At 43.6% G+C, this 17,775-nt stretch overlaps 1 protein-coding gene across 50 annotated transcripts in view; it reads right to left on the reverse strand.

The window, feature by feature from the left end:
- R3HDM2 (R3H domain containing 2) overlaps positions 1-17,775 on the reverse strand; it is a 124,348-nt gene that overhangs the window by 13,968 nt on the left and 92,605 nt on the right. For 16 of the 50 annotated variants that reach the window (XM_023643841.2, XM_023643848.2, XM_023643843.2 and 13 more), the window contains 8 exons: positions 17,360-17,500; positions 16,834-16,942; positions 13,979-14,074; positions 11,069-11,100; positions 10,917-10,970; positions 6,506-6,738; positions 4,486-4,652; positions 215-316 (listed from right to left, as the gene is read on the reverse strand). In XM_023643841.2, the coding sequence (XP_023499609.1) occupies positions 215-316; positions 4,486-4,652; positions 6,506-6,738; positions 10,917-10,970; positions 11,069-11,100; positions 13,979-14,074; positions 16,834-16,942; positions 17,360-17,500 (934 nt within the window). The remainder of the gene's footprint in view (positions 1-214; positions 317-4,485; positions 4,653-6,505; positions 6,739-10,916; positions 10,971-11,068; positions 11,101-13,978; positions 14,075-16,833; positions 16,943-17,359; positions 17,501-17,775) is intronic. The other 34 variants (XM_023643857.2, XM_023643850.2, XM_070271771.1 and 31 more) reach the window with 7 other exon arrangements.

Here is a 17,775-nt window from a genome sequence, read left to right on the forward strand (position 1 = left end):
ACGTTTAGGTGTCTCTGGATGCCTAGTGTGCTGTGATGAGGTCACTAGAATGGACTGTAGTTCAGCCTGTGTTGGCCCCTCATGAAGAAACACCTTTTAACATGGCCCTCCAAAAAGCACAACTGCTTTGCAAGGTTGTCACAGACTGACCCAGACACACTCACAGATACAGGCCACACATGGACAAGACAAAAAGGGGAAATGGGGTTTATACCATGTTGTACTGCTGGGGTGGAGAGACTGGCAGAAGAACTTGGGGACAGGAGCCTGGAGAGAACTGGACAGGCTGCGGAGAGGGCTGCAGAGCTGGGACTGGCTGTGGACCAGCAGAGAGGCATGTGGAAAAGGGAAGAGAAAAGGGAGGCACAGGGAGAGGCGGGGGGGCAGAGATAGGGAGGGAAAGGGAAGGGACAGCAAGGTTAATCATAAAAGAAATTTCACAAGAATAGCAAGGCTGCTGAGCAGGCTGGAGCTTGTGGCTTTCACATCTCTGACAGAGAGGCACTCTCTCCCACTGGGGAGAACCGCTGCACACCCCGCCCCATTAGCCACTCAGAACTCTGCTGCCATTGTGAGCAACATTAGGATTTTCAGAGCCAAGGGTCTGCTGCTTGATTCCAGACACAGCTTTTCACAAAGCATTTTTTCTGAACACGTGATTCCTGGGGAACACGATCATAACCCTCCTTGAATGCCCAGTGAGAAAGGATTTCTTGCTTCTGTAGGAAGGGTCATCCAAGGTGTGGCTCAGCTTTCCCTGTCACACTCCTGATTTCACACCAGAGTTTTCCTGGAGGAAATACTCATTCATGAGGATTGTCTTCCTCCCAAGGACAGACAAGAAAAAAAATAGCCAGTTCAAGCCTGGTTCCGGCTACTTCCTCCTGCTCCATGATTATTCTGTGCTCCTCCAGGCTGTGAGGGCAGTATGAAAAATGCCCCCATAAGTGAATAGGGGGGAATTTAGGAATAAAATATAAATAGCCTAGTTTTAGCTTTTGTTGCTTCAGTCCGTTCACTAGCCTCAAGCAGGAGGATTTGTTTATTTGGAACACGATGTGTTCTAAACCAACTAATGGGGAGTTATTTTTTCTCTCTCTTCTTCCCCTCCAGCCGTTTCATCACCTCATCAGTTCTCCAGTCACAGCCCCTGGTGGTACGAGGGGTAGGACACAGGAGAGAGGATAGGAAGAAAGGAGGAAATAACATTTATATACATTGCCTCATTTATATATATTATCTCATACAGCCTCACACTAATCCTATAGGGAGGTAGGGTAACTTGTATTTCCAGTTAAGATAGTAAGGCTCAGAGAAATTAAATCACACATCCAGGATCACACAGCTAATGTGGCAGAGGATGGGAACCTAGTTCTGCCTGACATATGTTCTTTCCACTCCATTGTAGCAGTAGGAGGGGGTGAAGAAAGAAGTTAAACAGAATTACACAAACACCTTTTTGGTTCTATAATTCTCCTCCTTCCTTCCAAATTTAGAGTATTAAGAAGTATAGGGGACCATGGTATGAATATCCTCTCCTGCTACATACCTCTGTGAGACCCTTTCACAGAGGGGGCTAACAGTTCCAGAGACAGACTCCAGGAATGAGAAGACTCCCCAAATGGAAAATACTCCTGAAATCTGGATTAAATAAAATGTAAGTCACCTTGGTTAGGAAAAAGTTACTGAGAATCCACTGTGTGACCCGGGAGAGATGCTGCCGTAGCCTTGAAAACAAACTCTCAGCTCTCCTGGTTTACCTGTTTTCTGTAAGCCAATGGCATTCTGCATATAACTGCTGGCTAAGCTGCTCAGCATGAGCCACTGGTGCTGGCAGCTTTTAGACCCATTTTCTGTTATCCTAATCCTCTTTTTTTCTCTTTGGGGAGGGCCTATTGTGCTTCAGGACTTATATCCCCTAGGGGAGAAAGCACAGCCATAGGGACAGTGAAGTGGTAAAACAACTCTGCTTGTTTTCCTCACATTTGTGAGTTTTGTTTAAAAGTGAAGAGACAAGAAATAATGCTCCTCTCTTAGGCGTATCCTGACTGAGGAAGGGTAGAGGTCAAGGCAGGCGTCTCAGTGCTATTTTTAAGTTATTCCTGCACTCCCCTCTTCTTAGAGAGTTCTCTTCTTAGAGAGTCTCAAACTCCAGAGCTAGGGAACTTCGGAAAAACCAGACAGAAGCCAGACTGGCCTTGAGGGATGTGACTGCCACCTACTGGTGAATTCTGGAATAGATCATTGTCTCTTGGATGCCTGACTGGACACCAGGAGACAGGCTTGGGGGACTCTTTTTCAAGAGGTCCACTCCGCTTCAAGTAAATTGGGCAAAGGTAGCCACTGGTCCCTCAATCCTCAGCCTCACTCCTTGATTTCACATGTTCTGCTGATGTATGATATCAGGCCTGCTCTCCAGCAGAGGCCTGCCAGCAGGGAATGAGCATAGCTCAGTCAGCACAGTCCCCAGGCCTTAACTACCTTTTCTCAGATTTTCTTTGAAAGGAAAACCTTTAGAGTAAGCACAGTGGGGGGTTGGGTGTGGTCACTTCCTTCATCACTGCACTGTTATATATCATTTGAAAAACTGAACAATAAGCATTCAGGGGCTCAGCAACTTGAGTTTGGAGAGCCACCAGCACTGAGAGATAAAGAAAAAGAAAAAAGAAGAAAGAAAAAGGCAGTAGGAAGAAGAAGTAAGGGATAAAGAGAGAGAGAAAAAGTGAAGAAGAAAAAAGCATACATTTCAGTCCCAAATGGTTATTCTCTTTACTTATCTCTTTATTTCCCTCCCATTCTTGCTGTCTGTTTCTAGATATGGATGGGAGGAGGAGGCAGATGGAAGACTAAGAGGGAGAAAAGGGAGCAAGACTGTATTAAAATACATACATTTTAGAAAACAAAAAAAATACCGGGACCTTGGAAAAGTCAAACATATATACACAGAAACACAGCAGGAGATAGCCAGAGGGGGAAGCACAAAGTTTACCCACTTATAGGTCTGAATAAGACACAGACAGGGAAAAGCACACACACATGCTATGTTTCAGTAGGGAGTGAGGTAAGTTGATATGAATGAGACATAATGAGGCAGATATGGTAGAACAAGAAAGAAAGTCAGAACTACAGAGAAACTGATTTTTAAAAAAATTTTTTTAAAATTGCTTTTTCTCCCCAAATCCCCCCAATACATAGTTGTATATTTTAGTTGTGGGTCCTTCTAGTTGTGGTACATGGGACGCCACCTCAACATGGCCTGATGAGCGGTGCCACGTCCGTGCCAGGATCTGAACCCGTGAAACCCTGGGCCACCGAAGTAGAGCACACGAACTTAACCAGTTGGCCACGGGGCCAGCCCCAAAGAACTGATTTAGGGACTACGATGAAGGACTGGAATGATCTGTGTGTGGGTTACATTAAGACACAGAGCAGGGTTTCCTTGATCTTCACTGTTCCTTATTTTAGCCTCATTTCACAGTATTTGAATGCAGTAGCACTGGGCCATTCTAGGGTCTTTCTACTCTAGTTTCCAGTTCCTAGGGTATTGGTACTTGGGACTTGCTTCTTGTACATATGGAAGAGATTATCTGAGGCCAAGCAGGACTAACTGAGCAGGGAAATGAGGGAGACTGGGAGCTGAAATGAGAAGTTAAACTGCAGCAGAAAAGAGTGTAGGCATATGGGCTTCCTGACCACCAGAGAATACTTCAGGATAAACTATGGGCTCTATTCAAGGAAGAAAAGAATAAGTGAAGATCTCAGCACAGCTCTCTTCATAGTATTAAGGAGATTTTGAAACCTAGAACACTGAGGTTCCAGTTTAGAATAGGATCTGATTCTTATGCTGATGACTTGCATGGTCTCCACAGAAGCAAAACTTTACTCAAACTCTGGTTGGTACCAACATCTACCTGTCCAGCCACAGAAGGAGAAAGAGAGGGCTCTTTTATGGCGTGGAAAACAAAGACAATATTGGGGTTTTTGTGCCTTATGGTGTATGTATGGCAGGGGTCTTGAGAGAGTGTTATTTCCTTCCCCCCAAACCCCTATACATAAATATCTGTTTAGGGGTCAACAGTCACATGAATATATTCAGTCAGACTATGGTGGGAGCTGTAATCTTTTCAAGCTCCATATATGGATATTGTGAGCAAAATCACCTTGCTAATTACACAGGATGTAGAGGGAGATGGGGTAACAGTGGAAACGTGGAATGGGATAAAAGATCCCACTGACAATTCTCAGGAGGAAGTGGAAGAAATATAAAGAAAAAAACTCCCAGGCTGACTCTACTAAGAGCACTTTGGCCACACTTTTGCCTTTACTCTTCTTTCCCCACAACTAACCAGCGAGAAATAGGGGAGAGTATGACATCTCTCCAAAAACAGATCTTTCCTGCCACCCACAGCACAAGAGACATAACTGTGCTTCCAGTGCTTGCTTAAATCAGAACGGAGGGGGCTCTGGCACTGAGTGGTGACTCACCTGTGAGATGATGTGATTATTCAAGGGTGGCTGTTGCTGAGGCGTGGGTGGGAGAACAGGAAGTTGCTGCTGCTGCTGCTGCTGCTGGGCAGTACAAGGGAGAAGGCCCCGGACAGACTGGGATGAGGTGACCTGGCTGCACACTTCTGGGGCACCTAGCACCATACCTAAGGCAAAGAGGAGACCCACCAAGAGTTGTAAGCATAAGCCATGAACACACCACCACTGGAGGCCCAGCTGCAGGACTTTACTCTTTCCTTGTCGTTTCTTATCACTCCCCTTCTGTCTGCTCCCCCCCACTGTCTTGGGAAGATCCATGATAAGCACAGATGCATTTCAGCTGCCCTGATCATGAGACTCCTCATCTAGGCAGGTTTCTGCTCTCCAGGGACAGTAACCACCTTGACTGTCAATGTTTGGTTTGGGAATTGAACAAAATGTGAGGCTGCTAAGGCACCTCCCCCAAGATCCTAGAATCTGTCCATCATGATTAGACAGTGAAAACATGAATGTTTGCTTCCTAGGAAAATATAGATTCCTAGTCCCTTAACAGACTTGTCTTCTCTTTGATTTCTTCTCAACTTGCAGCATCTCATAAAAATTGCTGAGAAGGCAACTCCAAGCACATGCCTGTGCACACACATACACACAACATTCACCCAATTATTTTCCCCACTTCCACGCTCTCCAAGTCTCGCACACATTCATATAAAATACTTTTACTGAATATCTACTATGAGCCAAGCATTGTATAATGAGGTGAGGAAAGAAAGGTAAAGGAGACACAGTCCTTGCTCTTAAGCAGCACAGGATCTTCTGACAGGAGATGGACATCCACACAATCTGATGAGGATAAGCGATGCATCAGTGATACGAACAAAGTTGTATGAAAGCAAAGATTAGGCAGCAATAACTCCTGGGAGGGTTAGAGGGAAGGATTTAAAAAGGAAGTGGCAGGAGACATGGGTCTGAAGGATGAACAGAAGCCTTGTCAGACTGAGAGGGGACAAAGCTAATGCCACATTCGAGAAATGGTTGGAGGGCCAGAGGTGGGTGGCTATCTGGAAGAGAGTGAGATGGCACACTAGAGCCAGAAAGTTATGCTATATTAAGTAATTTGGATTTTATTATGCAGGGAATGGAGAAACAGGAATGTTTTAAAAAGAGGACTGACGTGACTAGATCTATGCTTTAGATTGTTAAACTGGCTCTGAAAAGGGCTGCGGAGGGAGCAGGGAAACCAGCTTGGAGACTAGTGACATAATTAAATAAAAGAAGATAAAGGCCTAGGTAAAGGCAGAGGCTGTGGGGTTAGAGAAGAGTTAACAGAAGGGCAGGAGAGACCTAAGAGTCAGAGGCAAAATCTTCATCACTACTGATGTCTTCTGAGGACAAGACTACAGAACTCCTGGAATGAGAGTCAAGCACTTCAGAAGCAAGAGGATGGTGAAATAGAGGTCCACTGGGTACAAAGAGGGCAAGAGGAATAGATGGAGAAGGTTACACAGCAGATCAGGAGAACTAAAGGGTGGTTACAGGGCTGGCATGTGGAACAAATGCTCCTTCTTAGTGACCAGGCTCCAGAGAAGCAGCTGCAGCAGTATCTCTGGAAGTTCTGGCCTATTGGCTGCTACCAGTTAATTACAAACAGCTAAACTCTAAGGGTTCCCTCTGCTCTACAAACCCTCTTTATAATCTCAGAGGCCACAGAATGAAAGTAGCTATCATTCTCATCTTAGTATATAACCTGAATCTGGGCTGATAGGGATGTCCCCTCAGTCAGAAATCAGATAAAATAATCTAAGCCATATCAGTTTTATTCAGTTAGAGAAGAAAGTTTGAAAGAAAATCAGAGAAGGGACTCAAAAGGACAATGGATCCAAGAAGTCAAAGTTCCTCTGTTAGGTTTCCAGGATACTATATTGAGATAAATGTATTGTTAAAAGTAACTATCAGTGATGTTTGCAGAAGATAAGCAAGAAATGAAGGGCATGACACGGAAGGAGAGAAGCTGTGGTACCTGGCCTGGAGCTCCTTCCTGCACTGCCACCTTTACTGCTCCCGATGCTGTCACCCCGGGTGAGGATAGAGATTCCGCTGAAGCTGCTGGCTTTGGTGACAGGAGGCCGCATACTCCGGACAGAGCCATCAGAATCCGTGCTGCTCCAAGGCCGTGGCTCCAGGGATTTGAGTTCGCTGTCTGTGCTGCTCTGGCGGCTGCTTGAGGTGCGGCTCAGCCCCTCACGGTTCCCCCTGCAGAAATCACAGTGGTCAGAGCACCCCTCACCTACCACTTCAGCAGAAGGGCTAGGAGAGAGTTCATTTCCAGTCTTTCAATAACAAAGAAAGGGTGAGGGTTGGGGAGAGGATGGACACTGACTTCTTGTTAGTTGGCTGGCCAACCAAGACTTGATGGGAGCAGACAGAACGAGATCCAGTACAGTAACAAAGAGCACAGAGGCAAATCTGGAAGACAGTGCACTGGCAACTAATTTGATACATCAGACCAGAGGTGGATGGGAAACCACATACATGATGCTGAGATTGGCTGTGGTCTCTTCCCCACCCCCCTGCAGGGATCCCACACATGCAGGAAATAGTGGGGAGCAGAGGAATACCAGCTCCTTCCGGGAGTTCTTAAAACAAAAAGACTCCTAGAAGTTACTATTACTAGAAGGCAGGAGTAGCCAATGACATGGATAAATCCCAAAACAGGTCTTCCACATAACACACGTCTAAGCCAGCAGAGGTGCTGTTGATGGCCACTTTTCTAGGGGTGGAAAGAGGAGTATAGTAGACCAAAGGGGCACCACAGAAAACTCAGTCTGATGGTCTGGAATTGACCCAACTTGTTTTGTGGAAGTTCTGTGTTGGTATCTAGGAACAACTGGTTCCAGAGTCTCCATGGGCTGAAGTCCCCAGCATGATCAAGCAAATATGCCCTTGGGACGTAGGATGGCAAGGAGCAGGGGGCTGACTGTGCCTAGCTGCCTCCATATTAATAACCCTATTGTCCTAGACAAGGCACAAGCCTACTGAGAAAAGGAATTCATCCTCTCATATTTTGCTCTGGAAACATCAGGGTTATCCTGATGCTATAATCACTGCTCGTGATTATAAATAGCTGTACTTCTCAAGATAGATGGGGTTGGCCTGAAAACCCTAAGCCTTCTTGAGCTCTCCCTGCTTCTTAATCAATAAGCAAGAACCAAAATTTTCCTTTTACATCCCCCACCCCCAATGACTAATGACTTGAGGAAACCAAATGACAATAATTACAAAGATTTTGGTATGTATTCTGGGGAGCAAGTGAGCACAAATCATAGTGGCTTGGGCTCACCACCCCACCTAAAGCAAATAGAAAACCCCATCCCAATTCTCTTAGCTTCAAAGACACTAGGCTCAGAGTTATACTAATAAAGAAAGGTATTTTTCTTAAGACGGTAATAGCAAAGAAAATACCTTTCTTTATTAGAATATCTGCTCAAAGGTACTGTAGGGAAAATGGGCAAAATATATGCTGGGGCTACTATTTTAGTTTTTAGCCAAGCCAATCATGGAGGGCTAAGAACACACTGGCATAGCTAGTTAGGGACATGCTAATTCTTCTTGGAATCCCAAGTAGATGTACATACAACCTTTAACTATATAGCTTCTCTATATATAGTTAGAATAGAGGACTAGAAAATACTCCTGTTCCCCTAGAACTTTACGCCTTTCTCTCGGGGATGTCAAAAGTACAATGGGAAACAAGAAAAGAAGCATAAATCACGGACTCTTCAGGAACAGAACCAGACCCGAAGTGAGAGCCAACAGCTCTGTCTCAATGGACAAAGGCAAGTCTACTGAGAGGACTCAATAAAGATGTGTGTGTTTGTGGGGTAAAGGGATACAGCGATGGCAATGGATGAGGCTGTTCATTACAAATTAGAGCTTGAGTTTTGCAAGACAAGTCCTAATGGCCTTTTACACCTAATTCAAACACTGTGCTACCTATGAGGACAGTTCTGCCATCTACTTTCTCTTTCTATTAGAGGTACACAGTGAATGAGTCAACTTTAAACCAAACACCCTGGAAAGCTTGAGCCAAGGTGGCAGCACGTCTGTACTCATCCAGTTCCCCCCAGACAGTGATGACAAAGTGCTCAAAATGGGGCTTGTCTGATGATCTTCTGACTAACCTGGGTTAGTACAGTACACTCCCGAGAGTTAGAGAATCTAAGTTGAGTCTTGGCCAGGAAACAAATCAGTTTTTCTTCTCTACAACTAAACTTAATCTCTGGTCATGTCCTTCCACTTCACTAAAAATAAGGCAGTCAGGGAAAGCTACCAGACTCAATTCTGAGCACTGGATTCGGGGTGTGTGTGTGTTGGAGAGATGGGGATGAAGGGCAGAGAACATTCATATTTCATACTCCTGTGAAATCAGAGCTAACTTAGTTTTTGCAAATACATTTAGTGCTGGTGAAAGTCCAGTTTATTGGGTCTGGGGAGTGGGTAGCACTGGGGAAGAGGTGGCAATAAATATCAGTAAGCCTCACTATGGCTTATTTATCAGTGGAGCAGGATCTTCCAAAGAATTGGAAAGTCACCACAGTTATTGCCAATATGGATGATGGAATCTGGTGTATCGGTATTTGTTTCACAAACTTGGGAAGAGAGGTATAAAGCAGTTAGAGAAGATCACCTTCTATTCATTAGAGTTCTGGACTAGTACTCAAATAGTGGAAGAAGTTACCCCCTTAAGAGTCCCTGGAGCTGCATTTTAGATGACTTAGATCTTTAATCAAAACTCAGTATGGAAAGCAGCAGCTTAAAAGAAGCTCTGGATAGGAGAGGGCTGCACCTGCTCACTAGATCCTTCAAGCTATTATCTGCACAGTTTGATGTAGTTTGATGCTCCACAGCACTAATAAGGGCATTATTCCTAGCAGTGAATGTGAATTAGGGCTCCGAATGGAACACTACTCAGAGAAGAAGGAGTGATGTTTGTAGAGATCTGGTGTGGTATGGTGAAAAGAATACTGGACAAAGAGTCAGTCCCAGTTTTGCCACTAATACCACGTAAACCTGGGTTAGCCACTTAATCTCTCTGCTTTTGTTTTCTTACATGTAAACCAGCTTACCAAATCAGGACATTGAGAGAATTGAATCAGATACAGTATACTTTGGCAACCATAAAGCACTGTGCTTTAAGTCACACATAACAGTTAGTTTAAAACTCCTGTTTATTATAGGTATTCTGGGATGATTTAAGACCCTGAAGTGTACAATATGGAATAGATTTTTTTTTTAGAGAGGAGGACTGACTCTACGTTGACCACCACAAACAATGCAGAGCCCTCTCTGCCTGGGGCTTTCAGATGGACCTCAGGGTGGGGAGGTCTCGGAAAAGGAGTTCAGAGATATGGAAAGGGAGATAAATCCTCCAGCCCAAGAACGGGAAATCTCGCTATACCAATTTCCACATCGTTTGACTAGCTTTAGAAAGGACAACGGGGAAGGGACAACTGAAGTCCTAGGAATGAGGGCTCTAACTAATCTGAGTTAGTCAGTTCTTATTAAGCTTAGGATTCAAAAAGAGAAGTCATTTGGAAAGGGTTAGACCTGAATCCTAGTATTAAATACTTAGGTTTTCTGTACTCTGTAAGTTCTTATACTCGTAAAATGGGAAGAACATACATAAAATGAGTTGGTGCCGGAATAGGGTCCTAAAGCAGTACTTCTCTCACCACTGCCTTGTACAATCCTCTGGGGTGGGACTGAGAGACTGAAATGAAAGGGGTATTCTTATGACTGCTTTGTAGAAAATGGAGAATATTAGGTACTGGAGAAGTTAATATAGCAGCTTTCACTAACATTAAGAGCAAGTCATGGACAGTCATATAAAGGACATGCTCTAAGTCTCTGCTAAGGCAAACAAGTTCTTTCTGAGGTTATCTTACCCATTACATTGTCCCAAAGAGAAAACTACAAAGACAGAGGTGTTTGTATGTGTTTTTATATGTGTACCATTCTTTTTTAAAGATACAAAACATTCCCTATGCTGGGTGAGGGATAAGCTCTTTACATCTTTCCACAGATTCAGAAAGGTAGCCAGAAGACACCCGTTCTTTTACCTTAATATAAATATATGTTGAAATCCTCCAAAAAGGCCCCATTCCAGCTAAATTCTGGGAGAGAGCAGTACCTATCCCTATTTGGTCCCCTTCACCTAACCAGGACTTAAAATGAAATCAGCAACAATAAAGTCATTGAGCAGGAGCCATTTTTTTTAAATGGGGAAAAATATCCAATGTTGCAAAAACCACAAGTTGAATTATTCCACAAGCAGCCATGCATGGAGCAAACTCACTCCACTGGAAAGATTACAGCAAAACAAAATAAAATTTTTAAAAAAACAAGGAGGGATATAGATCACACAGAGGTACCTAAAAATCTGCCTTCTCTTGTGAGAGCTAGAAGAAAAGGCTTCTTTGGAGAGTCTGTTGGTTAACATCAAAGAAAAGCATCATTATAGGATTATATTAACCTGACTGACAAAGCTCAATGAGAAGCAGGGAACATGCTAAGTGGTACTAACCTGATGTCATTTAGATATCCGTTCTGGCCAGTCTAGGTGAGGGGGAGAAAACGGAAAATAACTTATAAGAAAACAGCATGGCATAACCGAAAAGGGTGTCCATGATGCTATGAATACCCAAGGTCCTCAAACCAAGCTCACCCCCCAACAGGGAGAGATGAAGCAGGGACAGGATGACCCACACCCTTACACCCAGTTGGACTTCTCACCTTTAATGGGAAAGAGCATTCGGCATTTTTAGCCTTCCCACAGAGTGTTTAAAAACAGAGGCTGATAAAGGTAGGAGTGTGGAAAGGAGGAAGAGGAAAGTATTAACCTCACTATTTTTTTAGCTCTCAATTTATTCTCTCTAGAGGTAAGGTGAGCATAGTAATTGGTGTGCTTGCTCCTAAAGAGTGTGTTCAAAGGAAGGAAAAAGGGAGACAAGAGAAAGAAATTTAGTTTTTTGGGAAATCATCCTCAATGACTATTCCATTTCTGTCTTCCTCATTGGCCAAAATGAAAGACATTCTGACCTGAGACCCAAGGAGAGTAAGAAATTGGGGAGGTAGGTACTTTTCAGAGCCTAGAAAAAGTGAGAAGATTAAAAGCCTGAAACATTCCTTTTGAGGATCATTTCCTGACAAAGCCACTGAGCTGAGTGAAGTGAGCATTATGGTGGACTCCCAAGCCTTAGGAAAAGGTACCAAGAGTGTCCAGCTGCTGAGCAGAGTGGACTCCATGCGGAGCAGAGCCTGTGTGGGCAGCTTTCCCAATGCACAGCTCAGGCTCCAGAGAAGGCTGCAGCAGCAGCATTTCCATCCAAACACCCTTCTTGCCACTTCCCTTTCTTTTTGGCCCGCTTTTTCCTCCCCTACATCCCAACCTATAACTCTACCCTTAATCAGCTCCCTTTGACTGGCCAGGTTCCTCTCCACATAAGAATCTTTGGAGTACAGTCGGCTTTGGCCATTTTTCCTTGCCTAGACCTTCTGAGATTCCTGATGCCTCTACAACAGCAAGAGTTAGGAAGTGCTGAAATGAAAGTGATAAATCCACAAGGATTTAACAAGGAATACATATATTAGTAGAGGCTTGAGAGACTAGAAATTAGGAGAAAACAGGAGAGAAGAGCTAACTTTGACTTTGTTATGGTTGTAGGTAGATATTCATAATTAGCGCCAATACCCTATTAAAGGTTGTTTGTGATTTCAGAATATTTGTGGCTTTGCTAATGGCTGGAACGGTGGGACAGTCATTTTCCATGTGTCAGTGAAGCAGAGGAGCACCTCACAGATAGCTACACTATGATGTCACTGGTATTTCTTAATCTAAAGAGCCAGAGCAGAGCAAGCTGTTGAGAAGTGGTTTACTTTAGAGGTTAAGAACATGGACTCTGGAGCCAGACTGCCTGAATTCAAATACCGACTCTTTCACTAACTAGCAGTGTGATCTTAGGTTATTTAACCTCTCTATGCCTCAGTCCCTCATTTATAAAATGAGGAAAATAATGCAACCAACCTCATAGGCCTAGTGTGAGGATTAAATAAATTAATTTATGCAAAGTGCTAAGAACAGTGTTTGAAAGATAGTAAGCACTCTATAAATGTTTGCCATTATCATTCACCAACCTGCCCTGCCCGTCATCAACAGTCACAGCCATGTACAAATGACCTCTCTCCTGTCATTCCACCCAACTGGTTTGCAGGTAAAGGCAGAGAACACTCTTTAGGCTATGGGTGGATAATTTGGAGGACGGATTTTTCTGACTCAGAATGGAGGTCTATATAACAGAAGGTAAGAAGATTCCTTCTCCTTGGACTTTGGGCCAGAGGGTTTGTTATGTATCTGTCCCCAGTCAGGATCCTTGGAACACTTGGGTCTCCTGAGACAATGGAACACGTTCATAGAGGAGTTCAGTTTAATTGAAGTCGGAGACAATATTTTTCTGAGCTAGGTGATGATGAAAAGATATACCTTTTTTTGTCTTGCTGAGGGAGGGGAGAGTGGGGAAAAAGGAGAAAACTAGTGTTCATCCAAGTATCCTGATTAGAATTGTCCATTTTTTGACAATGAAGGGAGGCTGGCTCTTCCTCCTTTATTTGCTAATTTGACCGTAAGAGAGTGCTGCTATTTGGATCTTACATTTCTGGAGATTTGCTCCTCTCTTGCCTATCCTTAGCCTTTCCTGAATTTCTGCTATTCTTCTCTTCAGTCTGGTTGGCAAAGGCCACCAGAAACAGGGGTACCAAGTATATCTGATATGGCCCACAATTCTTAAGAAAAAGTTGCCTAAAATGGCTCATGTTGCTTTTTGGCCCATGGTGCTAGTCCTGTTCTAAGAAGCAAGGTAAGAAATACAGAAAGAAAGAGACTTCCTGTTCATGTAGAGACTGAAGGGAATAGTGCGTGGTACCCTCTGTGCATGTCAAATGTGGAGCTCAGAGAATGGATGTCAAATCTGCTCTAACAATCACCAATATATCCTAAAAATGAGGCTGGCCAAACAAGATGAACGTATAGGCTGTGTGGACACTAAGTCTTCCACTTAAAAGCAAAGATCCCTAAAATGGACAGTGGAAGTGAAAGAGGGTAAGTAGGAGGAGGGTTTGACAGGCAAGATTCAGGGCCCTTCCATAAGCCCTGCCAAAACAATTTCTATTTTCAGTCTAATCACATCTACCAAATTCAGCCACTCCATTTGTTCTCTTTGCATGCCATCCGGCAGAATGTGTTAAAAATAATACAAATAATAATCTGCAGCTTCCCAATAAGCCAAATTTAACTTTAGAGATCAAGTCTGGGGCTGGCTGATGTTGGTTAGGAAAAAAAAAAACCAACAAAACATTTATGGAGGGTTCATTCCATTCACAGTTTCAAAGATTAAGAGCTAAAAGCTATGGGCTGACAACTCTCAGAAGCTACACTTACCTCTCGGGCAAATATTCTCTCTCGGACCCTTTGATATTCCTCCTCTCTCTCTTCTATTGACTTGCTCCTCCTTCCATCCTGCAATGGAACTCTGATCTAGATCGATGAGCAGAATTAAGCTAGTTAAGTTCTCCTCGTACTGCAAGCTCACTGCACACCAGCAAGGAAGAGAAACCGGGAGAGTTTATAGTTGCCATCAAAAAAATGGAAAAAAAAAAGAAATAAAATTTCTAGTGTTGGACAGGTTTCACTGGGTACATCTGACCATGCAGTTTGGGAGATCAGGTTTTCTGGAAGATTGGGGCCTCTCCATCTCCCCACCCCCACCAGTATCAAGAACGACAACTATTTATAAAGACTGAGTTGCTTCCTTGTAGTATTCAGGTACTCTCCAGTCAGTAAGGATCAAGAGAATAGCCCAGGGAATAAACGACGTTGCTTTGGAGGGAAAGCAGGGCTAGGAGGAAGCTAGAGAGGGAGAAGAAACAGGTATTTAGCAGAGCTGAGTGTAGAAAAGAGTTTTACAGAACTAGCACCTGACATTGTCTCTTCTTAAGTCACTAATGCCATGGCCTGAAGACCCAAGTCACACGCAGCTCAGCAAAGAGGGCCTTGGAAATGAAATCCCAAGGGTGAAGCTAAACTCAAAGCTTAAGCGTATTTTCTCATCTTAACTATTGCTACTGGAGGGAGGGAAAGAGAGAGAAATTACAGAGATAGAGAAGAGAACAGAACAACACAAAGAGGAAAAGAGAAAAGAAAAGGAGAATAGAACAGAAGGATGGACAGAGAAAGGAATAGAAAAACAAGATTCAGTAGAGAAAGGGGAAAGAGAGAGTGACAGAAAGGGAAAAGAAGAATAGAGAATCTTACATTCTTTGAAAAATGTAGTGAGGTGACTAGAAGGGATGGCTGGGCAGATCACCACCTCTGGCTAGTCTCCCACCCAATTCTCCATCATTGTCTTTTCCTCTCTTGCCCTGTGAGTTGTGAGCACTGTCCTGGGCGGGGTGTTATAGAGTGTCCTTTTCCATACTGCTCTTGGAGGCAAGGTGTTCAGGGGGTGGGGGGTAACCAATCAAATGAATGTTATCAGGTTATAAAAGATTCTGACCTTTAATCCACACGCTTTGAAAGCTTCAGATGAAGCAACCAAGAAGACTGCTGCTCTAGGCTGATCTTCCTGATCTTCACCAATCTCCAGAGGTAGGCATAACTTCAGGAGAATCAACTTTTGACTAGACTTAGTTCTCACTAGCCTTAACAACCTAAATTCTACTAAATGTCCTTTTACAAATACCATTCCAAGAAGACACAGGCCTTCAAGGTGCTATATTGTCCTCAGCCCCTAGCACTGGTAAACCAGTGGCAGAGCAGAAAGAGCATAATTGGCTTTGAGGTCAGGCAGAATCTCAGCTCTGCCACCTCTGAGTAATGTCACTTTAGGCAAGTAACTTAGCATCTCTTAGCCTCAGTTTTCTTATATTTAAAGTGGGGCTAATAACCCCCATCTACACTGGGTGGTGGAGAGGATTGTAGGAGTTAATACATATAACGTGTTTAGAACAGAGTCTTAGTCAGGGAAAATACTCAATAAAATAACCATCACTGTGTTTATTATTAATATCACAGATAGAAAGTGCATAGAGCTTACCCTATTATGGATCGAGCCTGAAGCTGAGAGATGAAAAGTTTACAATAGGAACAGATTCCACTCTACTTCAATGTGCCTCTAGGCCTGAATAATTCCTGATCCACAGAAAAAGGGTTTTGAGAAAATGGAGAGAAGGGCATCAGGATGGAAAGGCTCTTTCTTGTTTTTTAAATTTCGTCTTGTTGTATGTTTCATTGTTTTCAATCAGACCCAGCATGTTTGTCCACAATAGATAATGGCACTTTTCTCAAAAGGACTCCCTCAAATACTCAAGTAGCAAGCAGGAAAAGTCCTGGTCTCAAGCCCATACAACACCCCAAGAAAATTAATTTTGACTCTAGAGGTAAGATATTATTACGGTTATCATTAATTAGCAAGACTCATATTGGCTCTACCCAACCGTGCTCTTCAAACCTTAATCCTGGTTCTCCACCTAACCTCCTTTGGAGGTCAATCAGAATCAGGCTGGATCTAAATCCTTTATATGGCTAGGAAAACTAACCCCCAAACTATCACATACTATCTGAAGGGTGGCTAGAAGTCCGGGCAACAGCCAGGCCCATAAGTGAAGGGATGGGGCAGACTGTTCACTTCTTATTCCCACAGGAGTGGATCAAAAAGGGGATACTGCCTGAGGTTCCCAGCATCACAAGTCAAATTAACTCACTCACCTTGGTGGAAGGAGTTGGGAAAAGAATAAGGAGTCTGAAGAAAGGGATCAGAAACACCTTTATAAGTGGGTAAATTAGATCACAACTTTGCCAGTTCAAGGCTAGCCCTGAGCTAGGATAAGAGTGGAAATGGGATAAAGTAGTTTTTGGCGGTTCCCAAAGAAATCCCTAACTATTAAAGAAAAAAAGAATGAAGCCATCAGCTGAATCAAGGCTGAAGCACGGAGGGACCTTGGTTTGTCCCCAAATGACATGGAGTTAGAAGTCAGTGGCAGAACCAGGGAGTTCCAAGCCAAATGAGAAAACCCAGCAAACCTCAGCACCATGTCTCTCTGGGCTAAGAGCGTGGCATTCAGCTCAACAAGGGTAGTCAGTCCTCAACATTAAGCCAAAGCCAACTCAGTATAGCTCAATACATTTTTCCATACTAAGATATTTTGAGTTTTTTCCATCCCACAAAAATTCTTTTCCCCTCCCAGTTTCTCTTACTGCAATCTCTCTCTATAGGCCCACCCCTTTCCATTCTTCACCTGGTTATCATCTCGGTCCATACTGGCATCATCTCTCTTGAGAATGAATCTCTGTTGAAATTCTGTATTCTTCTCATCCTTTATATGTTCTGAAAACCTCTGTTCAGGGCTGGGATTGGGAGAGAAATGTGGAAGCAAGGGAGGAAAAAGACCCTTTTGTTAGGAAGCAGACCTCCTAGAACTGCTCTCAAATTTGACAACTCCCACTTAGGGGATTTCTGGAGTCAGGCATCCAAAAAGTCGCATGGCGGTTTTAATGAAATCCTCAGGGTCTGTTCTTTATACGTCTATAACTTGTCTTCCTCCAAAGTTATACCTGTCCTATCAGTAAAGGTAAAGAGAGGCCATGGGCCAGTCTTCACGAAACACCAGTGCCTCTAGACTCTATCTCAGAGGCCTCACAAAGAGTAGGAATTGAAAATACAACCCCTCAAATTGTCCCCTTCCTGGGAAGAGACATACTTTCCTCTTCCACCCCAGAGGCTATCCCAGGAAAGCCTTCCCAATCTGTGGTTTCCTCCCTTACATTCTTGTGTTACTGGTTTTGTTGATGATGACAGCTTTTCCAGTTTGATCAACATTGTGGTCCATCCCAAAATAGGCAGCTACCCGGTGTAATAGCATCCGGTGATATGAGGTCATCTGAGGGAACTTCTTGAACTGGTTACTGAAGGGAAACCCAGGGGGAAAAAATAAAATCAGGACAAACAACAGCAGTAACAGCCAGTTGTAATTTTTCTTACAAGTGTCTAAAGTGGAGATTTCTCAGGAGAAACAGATGTAAGATAGATATTTACTCAGTGGGAACCAAAAAGGTTCTCTCAGCTTCTTCACCTACAGTGTTTATAGATCACTCTGATCCACTATCTCCATTAAGACTACTCCCTAAGCCCTAGGTCTCAACCACCTGGATGATATTCTACCAAGAAAAAAGCAAGAAAT

The sequence above is a fragment of the Equus caballus genome, chromosome 6, assembly GCF_041296265.1.
Source record: "Equus caballus isolate H_3958 breed thoroughbred chromosome 6, TB-T2T, whole genome shotgun sequence".
Taxonomy (NCBI): Eukaryota; Metazoa; Chordata; class Mammalia; order Perissodactyla; family Equidae; genus Equus; species Equus caballus.